This window comes from Anolis sagrei, chromosome 5 (genome assembly GCF_037176765.1).
Source record: "Anolis sagrei isolate rAnoSag1 chromosome 5, rAnoSag1.mat, whole genome shotgun sequence".
Lineage (NCBI taxonomy): Eukaryota > Metazoa > Chordata > Lepidosauria > Squamata > Dactyloidae > Anolis > Anolis sagrei.
The window spans coordinates 84,100,790-84,118,484 of NC_090025.1; the positions used below are offsets into that span (position 1 = coordinate 84,100,790).

Here is a 17,695-nt window from a genome sequence, read left to right on the forward strand (position 1 = left end):
AACCTCCCCAGATGACATTTCCAACTGAGACCAGCACTTCCAGCATTCTGACTGGATCTATTGGTGCTCTCTTTGTTAGTTTGGTAACTTTGGTGCATACAGACAGAAAACATGTAAAGACACCTGGAGGAGGGAATAGCTGGTTCCAATGGCTACTTTGCTGTTGTGCTACTCTAAGGCTTAGGTTCAGAGCTTCTGTGGGCTGCACCAAATCCTTGTGAGGGCCAAATCCAAGGCCCTGGGCTGTACGTTGTGCAGGTCTGGTGTACAGCCTCTGAATTATTCACTCGTAATAGACTAAAACTAGATTAAGCAATTTTGTGTGAAATCCTACTCCACATTCGTTAATGATATCTGAAGTGGTCAGGGTGGCACATTGGTACTTCCCCATATTATTCTCTCCAGGAAGAGAAGAGCATATGCCTGGTTAAACAATAAGCTTAGCAAGGCATGTCCACGTAGAATGTCAGTTTTGCAGTACCATGCGGTGATGTTCTCATTTCACAGGATTTAACTTCGTCTTGGAGCAAGAGTAATTAGCCCTTTTATTTTATTTTAGATTGGAAAAATATCAAAAAATAAAAAGAAGAAACTGAAAAAAAAGCAAAAGAGGCAAGCTGAGCTACTAGAAAAGCGTTTGCAGGAAATAGAGGAATTGGAGCGGGAGGCTGAGAAGAAAAAAATAGAAGAAAATGTAACCTCTGCTGTATCATCCAATGAACAAGAGGATGAATACCACCCAGAAGTTAAGCTAAAAACCGTTGAGTTGGAAGAAGTAGCAGATGAAGAACCTGGGAATGAGGATGGTAAGTGCTGATTTTTAAAAATTGCAATAAAAATGTCTTTGGCCCTGCCCAGTGTAATCATTTGTGTTTTAATGTTTGATTTTATATTGCTGTGTCGCTTATTATATTGGTTTTGCATTTTATATATTTAATTTTCTGGTTTTTTGTTATGCTTTTGTGTTATATTATGTTTACTGTATTGATGGGTGTGGCCTTATGTAAGCTGCCCCGAGTCCCCTTATTATTATTATTATTATTATTATTATTATTATTATTATTATTATTTGGTCCAGAGGTCCTGTTGGATTAGTAAATTCTGGCCTGTTGGTTAGCAGATCCAAAGAACCTCAGAAGGGTTGATCCAGTGCAATATAGCAGAATGGTTTTGCAAACACGAGCAGTTTTCCTAGTGAAGCCAGTGGGCAGTCATTCCCCCTACCCCTGCAACCCTGGGACACACTGCTTTGGAGCATAGAGAAGACCCTCAGAACAGATCTTCAGGTGACAAGGCACAGGAGAAAAAGAGAATGCTCCATTGAAGTTGCATAAGGTTGCATTCTCTTTCAGCTGGTGGAGCTACTGCTCTTTCAGCTGGTAGAGCTATATCATTGATCCTAACCAGTTTGTGCAAATGGCAGCTCCCTTATGTCATGTAGCAGATTATTTTTAAAATGTAAGGATGGTAGGAGCGTGTGAGCAAGATTCTAAAAAAAAAAACAAAACCCTCCATGATGTCTCAGTTTTAATAAAGCTGTTACACACTTATGTTTAAGTGATTTGAAATGCTGGTGAACATGTATAATCTACTTAAAATCCCCAACTCTCCATTTCAGTTTTGAAATCATGACAATTGTACTAACAACCAATAATTGGCAGTTGTACCAATATTTTTACTAATTCTTGTTACTGCCAATCTCCTGCTTAGACGTGGGTTTTCAAACTGTCGTTCACATTAACTGTGAAAATGGGAAATGAGAGAAAGGAATGACTTGCTGAAGGCCAGGGTGGAAGAGTACCACATTTCATCACATAATAGTCACAGTTTTTATCCTTTTTCTATCAATAAAAGGGGATGGGCTATTATCCAATGGAAAAAAATCTCTCTTGATTCCCCAAGAGGAGTAGGGATGACCCAGCCACAAACAAACAGCTCTGTTTTATTTTTGTTTTTTAAATGGTGTGGTCAAGGAGGAGGGAAGATTCCTCTTCCCTCCCTTCTTTCTCCGAAGGCCAATCAGTTTACAAGATCTGAAATTTAACTTTTTGGAGAAAGGGGAAGGAGGAAAGATTCGAGTTCCAGAGATCTCAATTTCAGTTTTTTATTTTTTAAAATATATTTTTATCGATTTTCTTAGAATACATCAATACATCAATACCTTCAATACTCTTAAATTTCATCCTCAATTGATTACATCAACTATAAGTGTATATATATCTTGTGTGTGTGGGTGTACCTCTGTGCCCCCTCCCCTTCCGAGCCACTTCAGTTTACATTCTCTTTCCAAAGTACCATTTCTTCTTGTGGAGGTAATTTCCCATCTACTTCTTTTAAGCCATTCTCAATAAATTTTCCCCAAACTTCATCAAAGTCATTTTCCTTCCATACCCCTTTCCTGATTCTTAACCTACATGTCAATTTATCGTTTATTGCTATTTTCCATAGTTCTTGATACCATTCTTCAATTGATATATTTATTTTATCTCTCCAGTTCTTCGCTATCAGTAATCTTGCTGCAGTTAACATGTTATCTATTGCATCCTTCTCTGTTTTTTTCTATTTCTTAATGTTGTATAGTGACAACAGTGCAATGTTTGCACTTTTCCCTATCTTCATATCCATTATAGCTTCTATCTCTCCAAATACCTTCCCCCAAAATTCATTTACATATTTACATTGCCACCAGTTTTTTAAAAACTGCCTTGGCTTCGGAAAAATAAGGAAGAAAGGGGGAATCAGCCCTGAATGACTCTGTGACTATTATGCGATGTAATACAGTATATACACACATTGGGCACATATGGGCTAGGCGATCCTGGCAACATTTGGTTTCGAGAAAGCCAAAATTGTCTCATTAAATTCTGTCGAATGTGTGGAATAAATATGGTCTAAGCATTGTGCATTTTAATACTTTGTCAAGCCCCAAAGATTTCTTAAACCAATACCAGATCTCCAGTATTTATTGTTACCACTGCTTCAGATCACAGTGTTTATTCAGTGTTGTCATAATAAAATTCAGTTACTAGTGCAAAATACCTCTGCGTTTTGTTTCAACGGGGAACTACAGAAGGAAGCTGTCAATGGTTTTTAAAAGAATAGCTCAAGCTAACTTCAGTACAAAAATGCTGTGGAACTCCAATTAATTGACTTATATAACCAGGAGTCTGTGCATTGCCCTCTGAGGCAAAATAGTACTGAGCTGAACTTTGTGTAATAAGTTCAAAAGATGCCTTTTTTTATTCTTACCATTATTTTTTTTTAAATGGTGAGAGAGAATGTAATTTAATGTGTATGTTATCTGTTTACCTAAAAGGTGAAACAGAAGATCAGGATGAAAAGGAAGACACAGAAAAAGAAAACACAGAGAAAGATGATGATGTTGAACAGGAACTTGTCAATTCAGAGTCTGCAGATCCCACTTGGATAGAATCCCCTAAAACAAACGGCCACATAGTAAACGGTCCTTTCTTATTGGAAGAACAGATTGAAGATGACGACGAGGAAGAGGAGGAATGCCCAAATGCTGAGCAATATAATCTCGATGAGCCAAATGCAAAATGTGATTACAGTTATAGTAGCTCCTATGAACAATTTAATGGTGAATTGCCAAACGGATGTCATAAAATTGTCGAATCACAATTTTCTGAATTCTCGGCTTCTGTGTTCTCTGGAGCACTAGATTCCGTAGCTTGTGGTTCAGCTGTTTCTGAAGAATCAACTGTTACTGAAAGAGAGGGAAGCCCTCCATCCCATGATAGGAGCAGGACAGTATCAGCATCTAGTACTGGAGACTTGCCAAAAAGTAAGCTTTTCCCCTTTTACCTAATATTTTGTTCACCTTCTGTTTTGAACACACTTGATAATGCTCCCTTCAGTATACTGTCCTTTTCATATTTTTGCATCTATATAATGCTGAACCTGTGGGCTAACTGCAAATTGAGAGGCAGATTGGAAAACATGGTACTGTTGGCATTTGTATGTGTATTAGATGCATTGTTAAACTTTACATTACATAACTGTATATATGCTATTCTTAGAACTGGGTTGCTCTGTTAAGAGCACAGCGTGGCTGTATTGTAGCTGAGATCTAAAGAACTATGTGATGAGTCCTGTTCATTTGAAATGCCTGTGGGCTTGTGTTTTATGAACAGCAGCTTACCAAGTCACATGGGAAATGACTTTTGACACTGGAGGACATTCAGAAGCAGTTTGTATTAACATTGGTGACCACGGTTTAGAGAGAAAAGAATCAATGCATTTTACTGAGGTTTCCAAATGTCTTGACCCTAAATCATTTTTTGGAACACATCACAACTTAGTATTTCATTTTTTTAAATTCATTGATTGATTGATTCCCTTTTTTCCACTTCCCCTCCTTCCCTGGCTGGGGTTCAAAGTGATTGTGACAGCACATCAAAGAAATAAATAAATATTGTTGTAGTAGAGCCTGTGAGTAACGTTGCAAACAGTAGTATGGGTGCCAGAAGGGGAAAAAGGGTTACTCAGGAGCAGGAATCTGATGAGGAGCAGCAGAGGAAGAGGATCCGGGATATACTTATGGCACCTACAGATGAGGATTCATTTGAGGGGTTTTCTGGGGATGATGGGTCAATGAGTGAAGGAGAAGAAGGAGACACCATGAATTGGTCTACGGGGAAGAAAAAGGGTTACTCGGGAGCAAGAATCTGATGAGGAGTGGCAGAGGAAGAGGATTCGGGATATACTTACAGTGCCACTGCCTACGGATGAGGAGTCATTTGAGGGTTTCTCTGGGGATTATGGGTCAGGGAGTGGAGGAAACGAAGGTTACAACGTGGATTGGACAAAGGTGAAGGAAGTGCAAGCTATTTGTGTGGAGCCAACATCTATTGATACGTTTATGGGGTTCTCTGAGGGTGAAGACTGGCAATCAGGAGATCCAGCTGAGTCTTGGGGGATCTAAGTCTTGAAAGGAGATGGGGAAAATGGAGGGATGGACGTAGGGATTCACGTGAAGAGTTGGGAACAGCTGCAAGGGATTAGGATGGGGCGGTGACCAGTTCATCTTCTGGTGATGATATGTAGATAAAAGTGGGTTCAGGAATGAGGGACCTTTGCAGAAGGCAAGGTGTTGGTGAACCTTGGTGCATTGGGTACTGTCTGGACTTGTCGCTGCCTGTTTCGTGTTCGGCATTGGTTTGGGATCTGCAGGTTACTGTTCCTGATCGTGTGTGTTTTCAACTCGGATTGGATTCTCGTGAGTGTGGATTTCCCCCTGGACCTGGACCGGTTTGACTGAGACATTTCTTCTGTGGATATTGGAACTACACTACTTTGAACTTCTCCTTCTATGACCCTGGACTTCTGCTGACTACGCTTTTCTCTCTGCAGCTTCATCTTTTTGCTAACCTGTTGTATGCTGTGACCTTTTGTTCAGTTTTGAAGCACTGCGTTTGATTCGGTTCTTTTATCCGGTTTATCCGGATTATATTCCTGGCTACTTTTGAACCAAGTCTGGTTTGGACCAGAGGCACTGCGTTTAAGTGTCTCTGTGTTACTTTCCTTTTGTTGCAATAAACTTCGTTCAGAAACTAACTTTGAGTCTGGCCCTTTAAGGCGTCTGATTCCGACAAATATTGCTTGTCATGTATGTATTATAAATTATTGTACATAGGCCACATATTGTTTGCAGTTCTTTTTTCATTTATATGTAACTGAAGCAATAAGAGACCCACTCTTGGTTCACTGGCATTTTATCTGGAGGGATATGCATTTCTTTTTTGAAGGGTTTGCATCAATTTTCTCTACATTTTCTCCGCTTTGAGAACCCTTTGGGGAGATAAAGCAGGGTATTTATAATAATAATAATAATAATAATAATAATAACAACAACAACAACAACAACAACAACAACAACAATTATACATTTCCTATTTTCATTCTCGTGTCCTGGGAAGTTCTACTTGGGCTCAGATTCAGGAGACAATGCCAAGCAAATAGGGATTTGAATAGTGTGAATGTTGCTGAGCAATAAATGCGTTCAGATGTGAACAAGCTCTTAGTGGTATTTGAACATATATGGTTAACTGTGTACCATGACTTCAAAAAATTTGATGGACTGAAAAGCATGGAAGCTTACCAAGTGATTAATATATCTTAGGAGAAAGCTGAAATTTTTATTTATTTATTTTTATTGTGATTTTACATTTTGAGTGAAATTACAAAGTGAAAAGAAAAAAACAAAAGGTGAAAGCTGAAAATTATTAAATAAAAATTAAATATTGCAGCTCCACAGACATTCTAGGAATTCTCAGAACTGTGACCTTTTGATTTCTATGATGCTTCTACGCTGCCATATACAATCCAGATTATCTGCTTTGAACTAGATTATATGGTAGTGTAGAACCGTATGATCCAGTTCAAAGCAGATAATGCGGATTATCTGCTTTGATAATCTGTATTATATGACAGTACAGAAGTGGCCTGAGTGTGAATGGTTATTGGTTGTTATTTTAGTTGGGAAGAAATAAAAATTTCTTGTTCCTCTTATCCTACACTTGAATCCACAGCAGTGAATACAGGTCCAAAGTGCTGGATAAAGTTGAATCCATGTACTTATTGTTGTTGTTCATACGTTCAGTCGTCTCCGACTCTTCGTGACCTCATGGACCAGCCCACACCAGAGCTCTCTGTCGGCCGTCACCACCCCCAGCTCCTTCAAGGTCAGTCCAGTCACTTCAAGGATGCCATCCATCCATCTTGCCCTTGGTCGGCCCCTCTTATCATTAGTACTTATCATTAGTACTTCCCAATTAAACTCTTTCTGATAAAAATAGTTGTAGCTCCTCTGTGATGCCTGGTATTAGATGGATAACATATCCATTTTTGATATTCAGTTCTGTACAATTGTACAATGACAAAACAGTACATTGTAAGACATTTCTTTTATGGTAATTTTCAACAAAGAGATCCACTTTACCAGAAAGTCTTCCGAGGGATACCAAGTTTTATCTACCACTGATGAAAAATAAGTGCATTTTTCTGCTGATGTCCTTGTAATTGGCCCTGACACAGATACATGAGCAACATAGTCACGGATACTCAAGCTAGCTAATCCCAACCACTGCTTCCGAATATATACTTCAGATGGGAACCCAGGTAAGATCTTCTTTCAAAATATTTGACTTGCTGCTTGTTAGTATTCAACCTTGATGGGATGGATGCTAAGGTCTTTGACTGGGATTGGAATTTTATTGGAATAGAGCAGTATTGCAAAAATTGAGTATGCTTGGGAAGCCATATACTATTTTCTTCACATTGCTTGCACAAGTATAAGAAATACAGCCCTAACTAACTGGCATTGTAACTGATTATTGTGGTTAGAGATTGGCTGAAATTTATTGGAGGCCTTTAATAGCATAGCGTCACAAATAATTCTTGGTGTCTTGGTTTTTAGGCCTGTTCCTGGGTTATTTGGGGCTCCGGTTCAGAAATTGCATTGGATAGATTTAATCGTTGCCATCTTGTCATTTTTTCTTGCCACTTTTATCATAATCATTTTTTAATAACTGTGCATTGCTCTCTGTAATTTGAATTCCTAGATAGTTTATTTTTGTTTCTAACCCTATCCCTGATTTTTCTTGTAACTCTTCTTTTTTCTTTTTTCTTTTCGTATTTTTTGTGAGGAACTTAGTTCAGTCCCTCCACCTCTCCAAATTTCTCTATTTCTCTCCACCATTTATCCCATTGGTCGATCAGGTCTTTCAATATACAGACCATGTCGTCTGCAAACGCCAGTGGCTTATATTTGTTTTGTTGCACAGTCAGTCCTTTTCATTCTTGATTATTTCTTATGCGGTCCAATAAAGTTTCTAGCGCTACAATGAAGATCAGCGGGGACAGCGGGCACCCCCGCCTTATCCCCTTATTTATTTTAAATTCTGTTGTTAATCATCCCTTTATTATGATTCTTGCTGATTGTCTAGTATAAATTGCTTTAATAGCATTTATAAAATAGTATCCCATATCCATTTCTTTTAACAGTTCCATTATAAAATTCCAATTAACCTTGTCAAAGGCTTTTTCAGCATCTAGAAACAAAAAGCCCATCTTTTTTGATTATGTTTTTCACAATATTCTATAGCATTTAATATTGTCCTTGTGTTGTCCTTAATATGTCATCCAGGCAAAGTGGTGCAATTTTTGGAATCAGCAGGTCAAATAGACCCAGAAACAGGGCTAACATTTGAAGCACCAAAATGTATGTTGGCCATTGTAGGTTCCCCAATGTGCTGTGCTTAGCTGAAAAATAATTGGTCTGGAAAAGGATGGCAGGAATCAAGGAGAAGAATGCATTATTGATCAGTCCTTATGTGTCTTCATTAGATCTAATATATATTTTCTCCCTCTTAGGTTTTCACAATAGGTTACTGGCTGTATGAAAAGAAAAGGTTGCCAGGAATTGGTAGCATATTTGCAAAATGGAATCAGGGAATTTCATTATCAACTTGAGAAGGAACATTGACCTATAGGTCAACCAAAGGAACAAAATGAAAAGAAATGGGACATAGAACATGGGTGATCAAAAAGGAAGCAGCAACAGCCTATCCCAGCTCTTAATGCCACTGGATCCAGTTTGTGTTTCTTGGATGAGATCATTCAGATCTATAGCGAGGTTGATTTCCAGCACTCTGCATTTGCAGCATTGACTGTGGAGAGAACCTTGTTACTTCGTGTCTTCATCTTACAGAGCCGAGATTCTTCATTGAATTAGAATTTCTCTGGCAGAACAGCTCAGTTTATGGGACCACTATTATCACCATCAGTATTTTCAACAAGAAGAATAAGAATGCCTTATAAAAGTCAAAAAAAGCCAAGAAGTTTTCTGAATATGTGCACCTCACTCTGTACCAAACCGATTAAGAATTATAAACTTAAATGTACAAACAACTTATTGCCTTAGATCTATAAAATCCGAATGGAGGATAGGTCATCAAGTACGGTATATTTGTCCTACAAGTTCATATTTGTAAATCGTATAATCAATTAAAAGAAAAAGAAATTTTTGAAAATCCCCAAATTAACAGTCTCTTGCCTTCCACAACATATGGAATGATCATGATAATTGAACCTATAGACATGTGGGATTTCATATTACTTCCCTTGTAGTTTGGAGATGGAACCTTCTGTATCTTTTAGATCTGCAAGTGCACCCCATAGAAAGTATGACTGAGAAGCAAGTGAGTCCACAAACAAGATAACTACAAAGAAAAGAATCTGTGTTCATTCCGACCTGGATTGTAGTTGATGTGAAATATGTGACTGGAATAATGCTCTTCTACACACAGTTGGATTTAGGAAGAGTGTTGGGTTGTGGGGCAATATAAGTAGATTAAAAGTAGTTCTACAAAAGCATTGCTTACCAAGGAAACCTACATTGGCCTCTTTCCTGTTGTCTTTATGTCGGTGCTATTTATTTATTTATTTACTGTATTTGTATACCGCCTTTCTCAGCCAATTGGCGACTCAAGACGGTTTCCAACAAATTTAGGTTTTCAGTTGATTGATGCTGTACTTATTTTTTTGTTTTCTATACTGTTTTTGAATTACTTGAATTTTTATACTGTACAATTGTAATGAATGACTTTTCAATAACTTTGAAGCATAAGTTCTTTTTATTGCAATTTCCAGTGTGAGAGTGTGTTTTTCAGATTACAGAAAACATTTAGACAAATAATGACATTGGACATGCAGACATACCGATTCTATGCAACTATATTGGATGTACAACAACTTACAGTTACATGGCTAACAAACAGACAAAGGGGAATTACGTTTTCACTCCACACTCACACATCATGTACACGCATTCATCCTCAGGCGTTCAAATATTACCATATCATTTTCTCCCTCCTTGGAGAAGCACCTGTTAGGCCAGTCTCTGCTTTCCTGCAGCCTGCCAATTCATAGTTTCATAACTTCCATAATGCCATAACTTCAAAATGCCAAAATGCCAAAATTTCTTCCCTAAGAACAATGCCAAGGACCAGATCTCTGTTTTCCATACAGCAGAACCTGACTCCCTGCACAAAATCCAAGACTCCAAAAGCATACTTCTTCCTCTTCCCTTGAGAAAGAAGCTCCAAACTGACCAGACTGCTCCCATGCAAATCTGCCACTATCCATAAGTACACTAGCTCTCTCTTTCCCATGGAGCAGAGCATAGCGGGTGGAACAGACTCCTCAGGTCTGCCACACTTTGAGCATTATTAGACTAAGTCTTTTATAGGAATATTCTGTTGAGTTGTAGGTTTTTTCGGGCTATATTGCCATGGTCTAGAGGCATTCTCTCTTGACGTTTCGCCTGCATCCATGGCAAGCATCCTCAGAGGTAGTGAGGTCTGTTGGAACTAGGGAAAGGGGGTTTATATATCTGTGGAATGACCAGGGTGAGACAAAGGACTCTTGTCTGCTAGAGCTAGGTGTCAATGTTTCAACTGACCACCAATATTCTGTTGATGTTGTCCCAAAGTTGTAAATTAATGATAGACATCTTCCATCTTGACTCCATCTCAGTTTCCTGGCCAAATGTTGACCTTGATTGGTGTTGATATTAGGTTGATTTCCTTCTTAACACTGTAAACATTTCTGTTATCACTGTCCCAATTCTTGTCAAAGTTTACTCTTCAGTTCTTATTAGCAACTTTTAATTACAGTCCAGCAAGCAAGTAGTTAGTCATTGCAGGCTGGGGTCTTTTACTGGTGTTTCCAAAATTATTAGTGCCATACATACTTCCATTCTTTCATTCATTCCTACACATCGTATTAAATTCCTATTTATCAAATCTGCACATTGAATTTCTTATTACACATTTTGCGTTTTTATTGGCATCCGGTCTTTAATCTTGTATGTCCCCATTTTAGGGATATAGATGAAGTAAAAAAAGTGATCACTGATCAGGGGCCACCAAATTAATTGACTTGACTGAGAGTGGCACCTGCAAAAGCCGTTACATTGTGTACTTCTTCATACCTCATAGATGCTCACACTGATCACAGAAACATTGGCGACCATTCTTAATTTTGGTTCCCATCAGTACAACGCAGCTGAAGCATTCAGACTGAAAAAACCCCAACAATTTCAACTACTAGCATTGTTTTCTTCAGAAATTCAAAAATCTGAAGTTCATATAGCTATAATATTTTTTATTATTTTAAAATGATGGGTGCCATAACCCATCACCCAGATTAGCACTTGATATAAGTCTGTTAAGCTGCCAGATACCAGTTAGGTACAAACAGGTGTGTTGGTGAACCATTTCTGAAAGTATTTCAGCCAGGATCGTATTAGTTCCATACATTCAAGCTGCCTGATGATTTTTTAGCAATAACTTTATGTAGTTGCATAAGCATTTGTTTTGTTTTTCACTTTTGTGGGTTTATTTTTAAATATGTACACAATCAAGATGAATGATTCCTGCTATCTAAATATATCAAAATGTGGGCAGAGGAAGTGGGTTGGTACTTTCTCCAAAATGCCCAGATCTACATTTGTCATTTGAACAAAGGAAGGAAAAAATAATATAGGGTGATAATTTTCCCCAAAGAAAAGTGTTTGTTTCTCTCCCAAAAGTGACATTTTAGAATGGCTAAATTTGAGGTGTCACAAGATCTGCCTTGTTTTGTTTTTCTATGAGCTCAGAAAAATGAAATGAGAAGGACTCTATTTTTGTTGCTTGTGCAGGATGTCACAAGCAGCTAAAACAGTTCATGCTCAGGTTTGCTGCAATTGTGGAAATATTAAAGGATCATACTATATAAAAGTTGTATTCATGATTAACTTAAATTAATAAAATTAATGTTGCATTCTGTTTTTTTACTTTCTGAGTATGTGTGTGGGAGAAAGAGTGGGAAAGAGAATGATTAGATCAGGGATGGACAAACTTTTTTGCCTTGGGGCTACATTGTGGAGCCGGGCCAGAAGGGAGGGGGGCTGGGCACACACTGGGTGGGGAGAGCTCGAGAAAGATTGAGGCCCGGAGGAGGCAGGTCAGGGCCCGGGTCATCCTCAGGTGGTCCTCCCAGCATAAGGACACGGCCGCTTATCCCATCCTTATGCTGGCAAGGCGGAACACGCAGTGACTGCCCCGATTATTCTTCCCATCCTCCCCCTGATCCTCGGGCTGCCCTCTTGGCATTATGCCAGGAGGAGGGAGAGACAGGTGGCTGAGTGTGCTCCAGAGTGCCTTCAGCCACCGCATGCCTTCTTTGAGCCATCCTCCTAGCATAAGGATGGGATCATTTGCACCGTCCTTATGTTGGGAGGAGGATAAGACACTCAGTGGCTAAGAGCGCTCGAGGGCTCTCAACTCCGTGCCTTCCTCCCCCATCTTGTTGGCATAAGGATGCTGTGGGCCACCATATTCTTATGTCAAGAAGACAGGGAAAATTAGGAGGGCCTGTGGTAAGCACCCAGGGGACCGCATCCGGCCCCCGGGCCTTTGTTTGCCAATGCCTGGATTAGATGATAAATCTAAATGATTGACAAGTATAATTCAGGAGAAATTTTCAGCCTGCTGAATTGTAATATATAACATGCTAGGTTATGCTAGGCAAGCTCTGTGGTGTGTACAACCTTACATTCTCCTTGTTCTCTTGTTATAGTATTGTTGAGAAGTTTGGTATAGCTACGAAGTTGTAATCTAACTAATGGCATAGAATGTTAACTCACATTTGAAAATGTATACTGGACTGTCTTCCATTATTATTATTATTATTATTATTATTATTATTATTGACACAAAAGCACAGCATATCATAGCAAACGAGATCTATATGCTGGATTTCGTATCACAAAATCACAAGTCGAACACTTCCCAAGGATTGTGTGATGTATTTTCAAATGATGCGCACAGATCCAAGTAAGGTGGCTTTTTGCAGTTGACAGATTGTTATTTTTGTCGATGTTTATTGTTTCCAAATGCTGGCTGAGATCTTTTGGCACGGCACCCAGTGCGCCAATGACCACTGGGACCACCTGTACTGGTTTATGCCAGAGCCTTTGCAGTTCGATTTTAAGGCCTTGATAGCGGCTGAGTTTTTCCTGTTGTTTTTCCTCAATGCGACTGTCACCCAGTATGGCGACATCTATAATCCAAACTTTTCTCTTTTCCACAATCGTGATGTCTGGTGTATTGTGTTCCAAACCTTTGTCAGTCTGGATTCGAAAGTCCCACAGTATTTTTGCATGTTCATTTTCCACAACCTTTGTGGGTTTATGATCCAACCAGTTCTTTACTGCTGGCAGGTGGTACTTGTGACATAAGTTCCAATGAATCATCTGGGCCACAGAACTGTGCCTCTGTTTGTAGTCCATCTGTGCAATTTTCTTGCAACAGCTGAGGATATGATCCATGGTTTCATCAGCTTCCTTGCACAGTCTGCATTTTGGGTCACCTGTTGATTATTATTATTATTATTATTATTATTATTATTATTATTATTATTATTAACTGTACTACTTCTTTACTTACAACAGCAAAAACTCGTGCTGCTGACTTATTGGTGAATCCATTGGATCCAAGAAATGCTGATAAAATTAGAGTCAAAATTGCTGACCTGGGAAATGCTTGCTGGGTGGTAAGTGTAACTAGTTTTTAATGAGTTTCCTTTTTTAAAACTTTGTAATCTAAATCAAAGTGTTTTTTATATCACTATTGTCATTTCATTTTTTTTAGCATAAACATTTCACAGAAGACATTCAGACACGGCAGTATAGATCAATAGAGGTTTTGATAGGAGCTGGTTACAGTACACCTGCTGATATCTGGAGTACGGCATGTATGGTAAGAACTACAGAATAACATCGTTTTCCTACTGAATCAGAAATACAGTTTTACTGTTAGGATGTATGTCTGTGTGTCTGGCTGAATTGATTGGAAACCACACTGTCATTAACTAGGCCCCTATTATCAAGCTGTGTTTTGCTCATTAGAGAGACAGGAGAAAGAAGTGTTCTATTGGGAAAAGGACTGAGCAAGCACTGAATGGTATGTCATTATGCCAGCTGGAAATTCATGATGTACAGGAATCCACTCCAGCTGCCAGTAGTTTGGCTAATACTACTGCTGGGAATGAGAATGAGACCTGTGATTCCATCGCTTGTCTTCATTCATGCTTTCTGGGTTGGCGCCAGGGCAAGTGATTGCAATGAACCCAGCCCTGCCATCAAACCCTTACTGTGCATTCATTAGGATTCTTCACCAATTGAGAGGGTAGATAACCACAAGAAATCTCCTGGGCAGGCGCATTTTTATTTATAGATATTAAAAAGAACATTTAAGATTTAAAGTGATAAGAATCTTAAAATCTTGCCATTCCATTCCATTCTGTCAGTGGGAATAATAATAATAATAATAATAATAATAATAATCCTTTATTTATACCCCGCTAACATCTCCCGAAGGACTCGGTGCGGCTTACAAGAGGCCGAGGCCCAACACATCAATAAAACAACAGCATAACAAATACAACAATAAATAAACTCATAAAACAAGCAATCAACATTAAAACAATAGCAATAAACATTAGACAATAACACCATGACACATTTAAAACTAAGGCCGGGCCAAATGTAATAATTAAAATTTTAAAATGCTGAACATGAGAGGTGAGATGGATAGGTTTTTGGAGATAGGTGCGGTGTGCAGACAATCTTAAATCTCTAGTAAAGTGCAATTGGGACATGATGCTAGGAGTTTCTTATTCTGGGAAGACACACTGGAACAACCATGTCTTCAAGCTCTTCCTAAAGACTGCCAATGTTGGGGCTTGTCTGATATCCTTGGGGAGAGAGTTCCAGAGTCGGGGGGCCACCACGGAGAAGGTCCTGTCCCTCGTCCCCACCAGTCGCGCTTGCGACGCAGATGGGATTGTGAGCAGGGCCTCTCCAGATGATTGGAGAGATCGTGTGGGTTCATATACAGAGATGCGGTCACACAGAATGTTCTAGGATGGTGAAGCAAAAGAAAGATGCCATTGAATCGTGATTTAATTTTATTTATTTATTTAAGTCACTTTTATCCTGCCGTTTTCAGCCCGAAGGCAACTCAGGGCGGCATACAGAATGGCAACAGTTAGATGCCCCATATGCATACATATATCCATTAAAAGCAATAAAATATATCATAAAATCCACATAAAACCATAAAAGCTGTAAAAACTATAAAAATCTATAGAAAAACAAAGTCATCCAGTCCGGTTCCTCATCCGTTACATTCATCTTAGCCGTTCCAAGGTCATGCTCCAATCTTGTGCTTATTTAGTCATGCTGAAATCCCAAACGCTTGCTCGAAGAGCCAGGTTTTCACTCTTTTCTGAAAGGTCAGGAGGGAGGGGGCCAATTTAATATCCCTGGGAAGGGAGTTCCACAGCTCGGGGGGGGGGGGGAACCACTGAGTAAGCCCTGTCTCTTGTCCCCACCAGGCAGCGCCTGTGTGGCAGGCGGGATCAAGAGCAGGGCCTCCCCTGATGATCTTAAATTCCTAGCAGGGAGAGATGCATTCGGTAGGTAGGCTAGACCGGAACCGTTTAGGGTAGGGGTCCACAAACTTTGTAAGCAGAGGGCCAGGTCACAGTCTCTCAAACTGTTGGAGGGCCAGATTGAATGAATTCCTATGCACACTACACATATCTTATTTGTAGTGCAAAAAAACCACACTTAAAAACAATAGAATAATTAAAATGAAGAACAATTTTAACAAATACAAACTTATTAGTATTTCAGTAGAAAGTGTGGGCCTGCTTTTGGCTGATGAGATAGGATTGTTATTGTTGTTATGTGCTTTCAACTCGTTTCAGACTTAGGTTAACCCTAAGTGAGGGCCGGGTAAATAACTTGGAGGGCCGTATCCGGCCCCCGGGCCTTAGTTTGAGGACCCCTGGTTTAGGGCTTTATAGGCTAAAGCCAGCACTTTGAATCAATGTCTGTGACTTACTGCTTTGTTATAGATGCTTTATACAGTCTTGTATTATGAAGGACTCGCATTATATCTATGTCTATGTCCATGATAATGCCATTATACAGGTGTCTGGCAGATGGAAATTCAGATTTTTATTCTATGCAAGCATTAGTATTTCAAAAGGTTTGGAAAGCTGACACAACTACGACAACTTTGGAGATTCTTAACATACTACAATATAAAATTATAAGCATTACAGAACACAGAGGGTGTAACTCCGCTTTGGTCCTCCTAGTAGGCTTCTCATATACAACTAATTCATCGCTGTGCAAATAGAATATTTATTTATTTAAAACATTTATATTCCACCCTTCTCACCCCTAAGGGGACTCAGAGCGGAGCACAGCATATACACAGCAAACATTCAATGCCTGGATACAATACATAAACATTAAAAAACATTTATTGAAATACTAAAATACACAATTTAAAATAACACCATTTAAAACCGTCCTAGCCATCCGCATCAAATCCAATTGGCCCTGTCATCTTACCCATTGCCACTTAATTGGTCCTTTCCTAATAAAACATCAAATGGCAAGTCCAAAATAGTGCAGCATTCATATTAATAATAATATTACAATATAATAGCATAGTACAATATAGTAATATATAATACTGATATTGTACTATGCTAATAATATAATGTGTGTGTGTGTGTATACTAGCTGTCTCCTGCCACGCGTTACTGTGGTCCACATGGGGGTTCTGTGTGGGAGGTTTGGCCCAATTCTATCGTTGGTTTTGTCCAGAATGCTCTGTGATTGTAGGTGAACTATAAATCCCAGCAACTACAACTCCCAAATGTCAAGATTATGTTTTTCCCAAACTCCACCATTTGGGCATATTGAGTATTCATGTAGAGTTTGGCCCAGATCCATCATTGCTTGAGTCCACAGTGATCTTTGGATGTAGGTGAACTACAACTCCAAAACCAAAGGACACTGCCCTCCAAACCCTTCCAGTATTTTCTGTTGGTCATGGGAGAACTGTGTCCTAAGTTTGCTTCAATTCAATTGTTGGTGGAGTTCAGAATGTTCTTTGATTGTAGGTGAACTATAAATCCCAGCAACTATAACTCCTAAATGAGAAAATCAATTTTTTGAGTGAAGGACATACATTGGGTTGTTAGGTGTCTTGTGTCCAAATTTGGTGTCAATTTGCCCAGTGGTTTTTGAGTTCTGTTAATCCCACAAACTAACATTACATTTTTACATATCTTGATCTTGACATGATAAATAAAATAAATAAAAATCTTGATCTTGTAAGCCGCTCTGAGTCCCCTCCGGGGTGAGAAGGGCGGCATATAAATGTTGTAAATAAAGATAAATAAATAAATTCCCTTCAAATAAACATACTTGCATTCATTCGTTTGCATATCTGACTTACACTACTGAAACATTCTGCTTGATGGAAATATGTAGTCCCTGCCCATAACACTTTCTGTGAAATAGATGTTATTACTTAAAGCCAGCGTAGTGTGGTTTGAGTACTAGACCAGGACTCAATAGGTTCACTTTATGGTCTCCATAAGCCAGAAACAACATTATTTTATAGGGTAACGATGAGCTTTTTTGAAAAATATTTCTCATTTTGTTGTCTTAAAAATCTAGGAAAACATGCTCAACTGGGGGGGGACGGGGGGACATTTCAGTTATTTCATGCATACTAGCTGGGAGTTGCCACATTACAGT

General features: G+C 39.0%; 1 protein-coding gene across 5 annotated transcripts in view; it reads left to right on the plus strand.

Annotated features, from left to right (window-relative positions):
* SRPK2 (SRSF protein kinase 2) overlaps positions 1-17,695 on the plus strand; it is a 138,154-nt gene that overhangs the window by 107,920 nt on the left and 12,539 nt on the right. For all 5 annotated transcript variants that reach the window (XM_067468818.1, XM_067468817.1, XM_067468819.1 and 2 more), the window contains 4 exons: positions 560-806; positions 3,317-3,805; positions 13,520-13,620; positions 13,719-13,826. In XM_067468818.1, the coding sequence (XP_067324919.1) occupies positions 560-806; positions 3,317-3,805; positions 13,520-13,620; positions 13,719-13,826 (945 nt within the window). The remainder of the gene's footprint in view (positions 1-559; positions 807-3,316; positions 3,806-13,519; positions 13,621-13,718; positions 13,827-17,695) is intronic.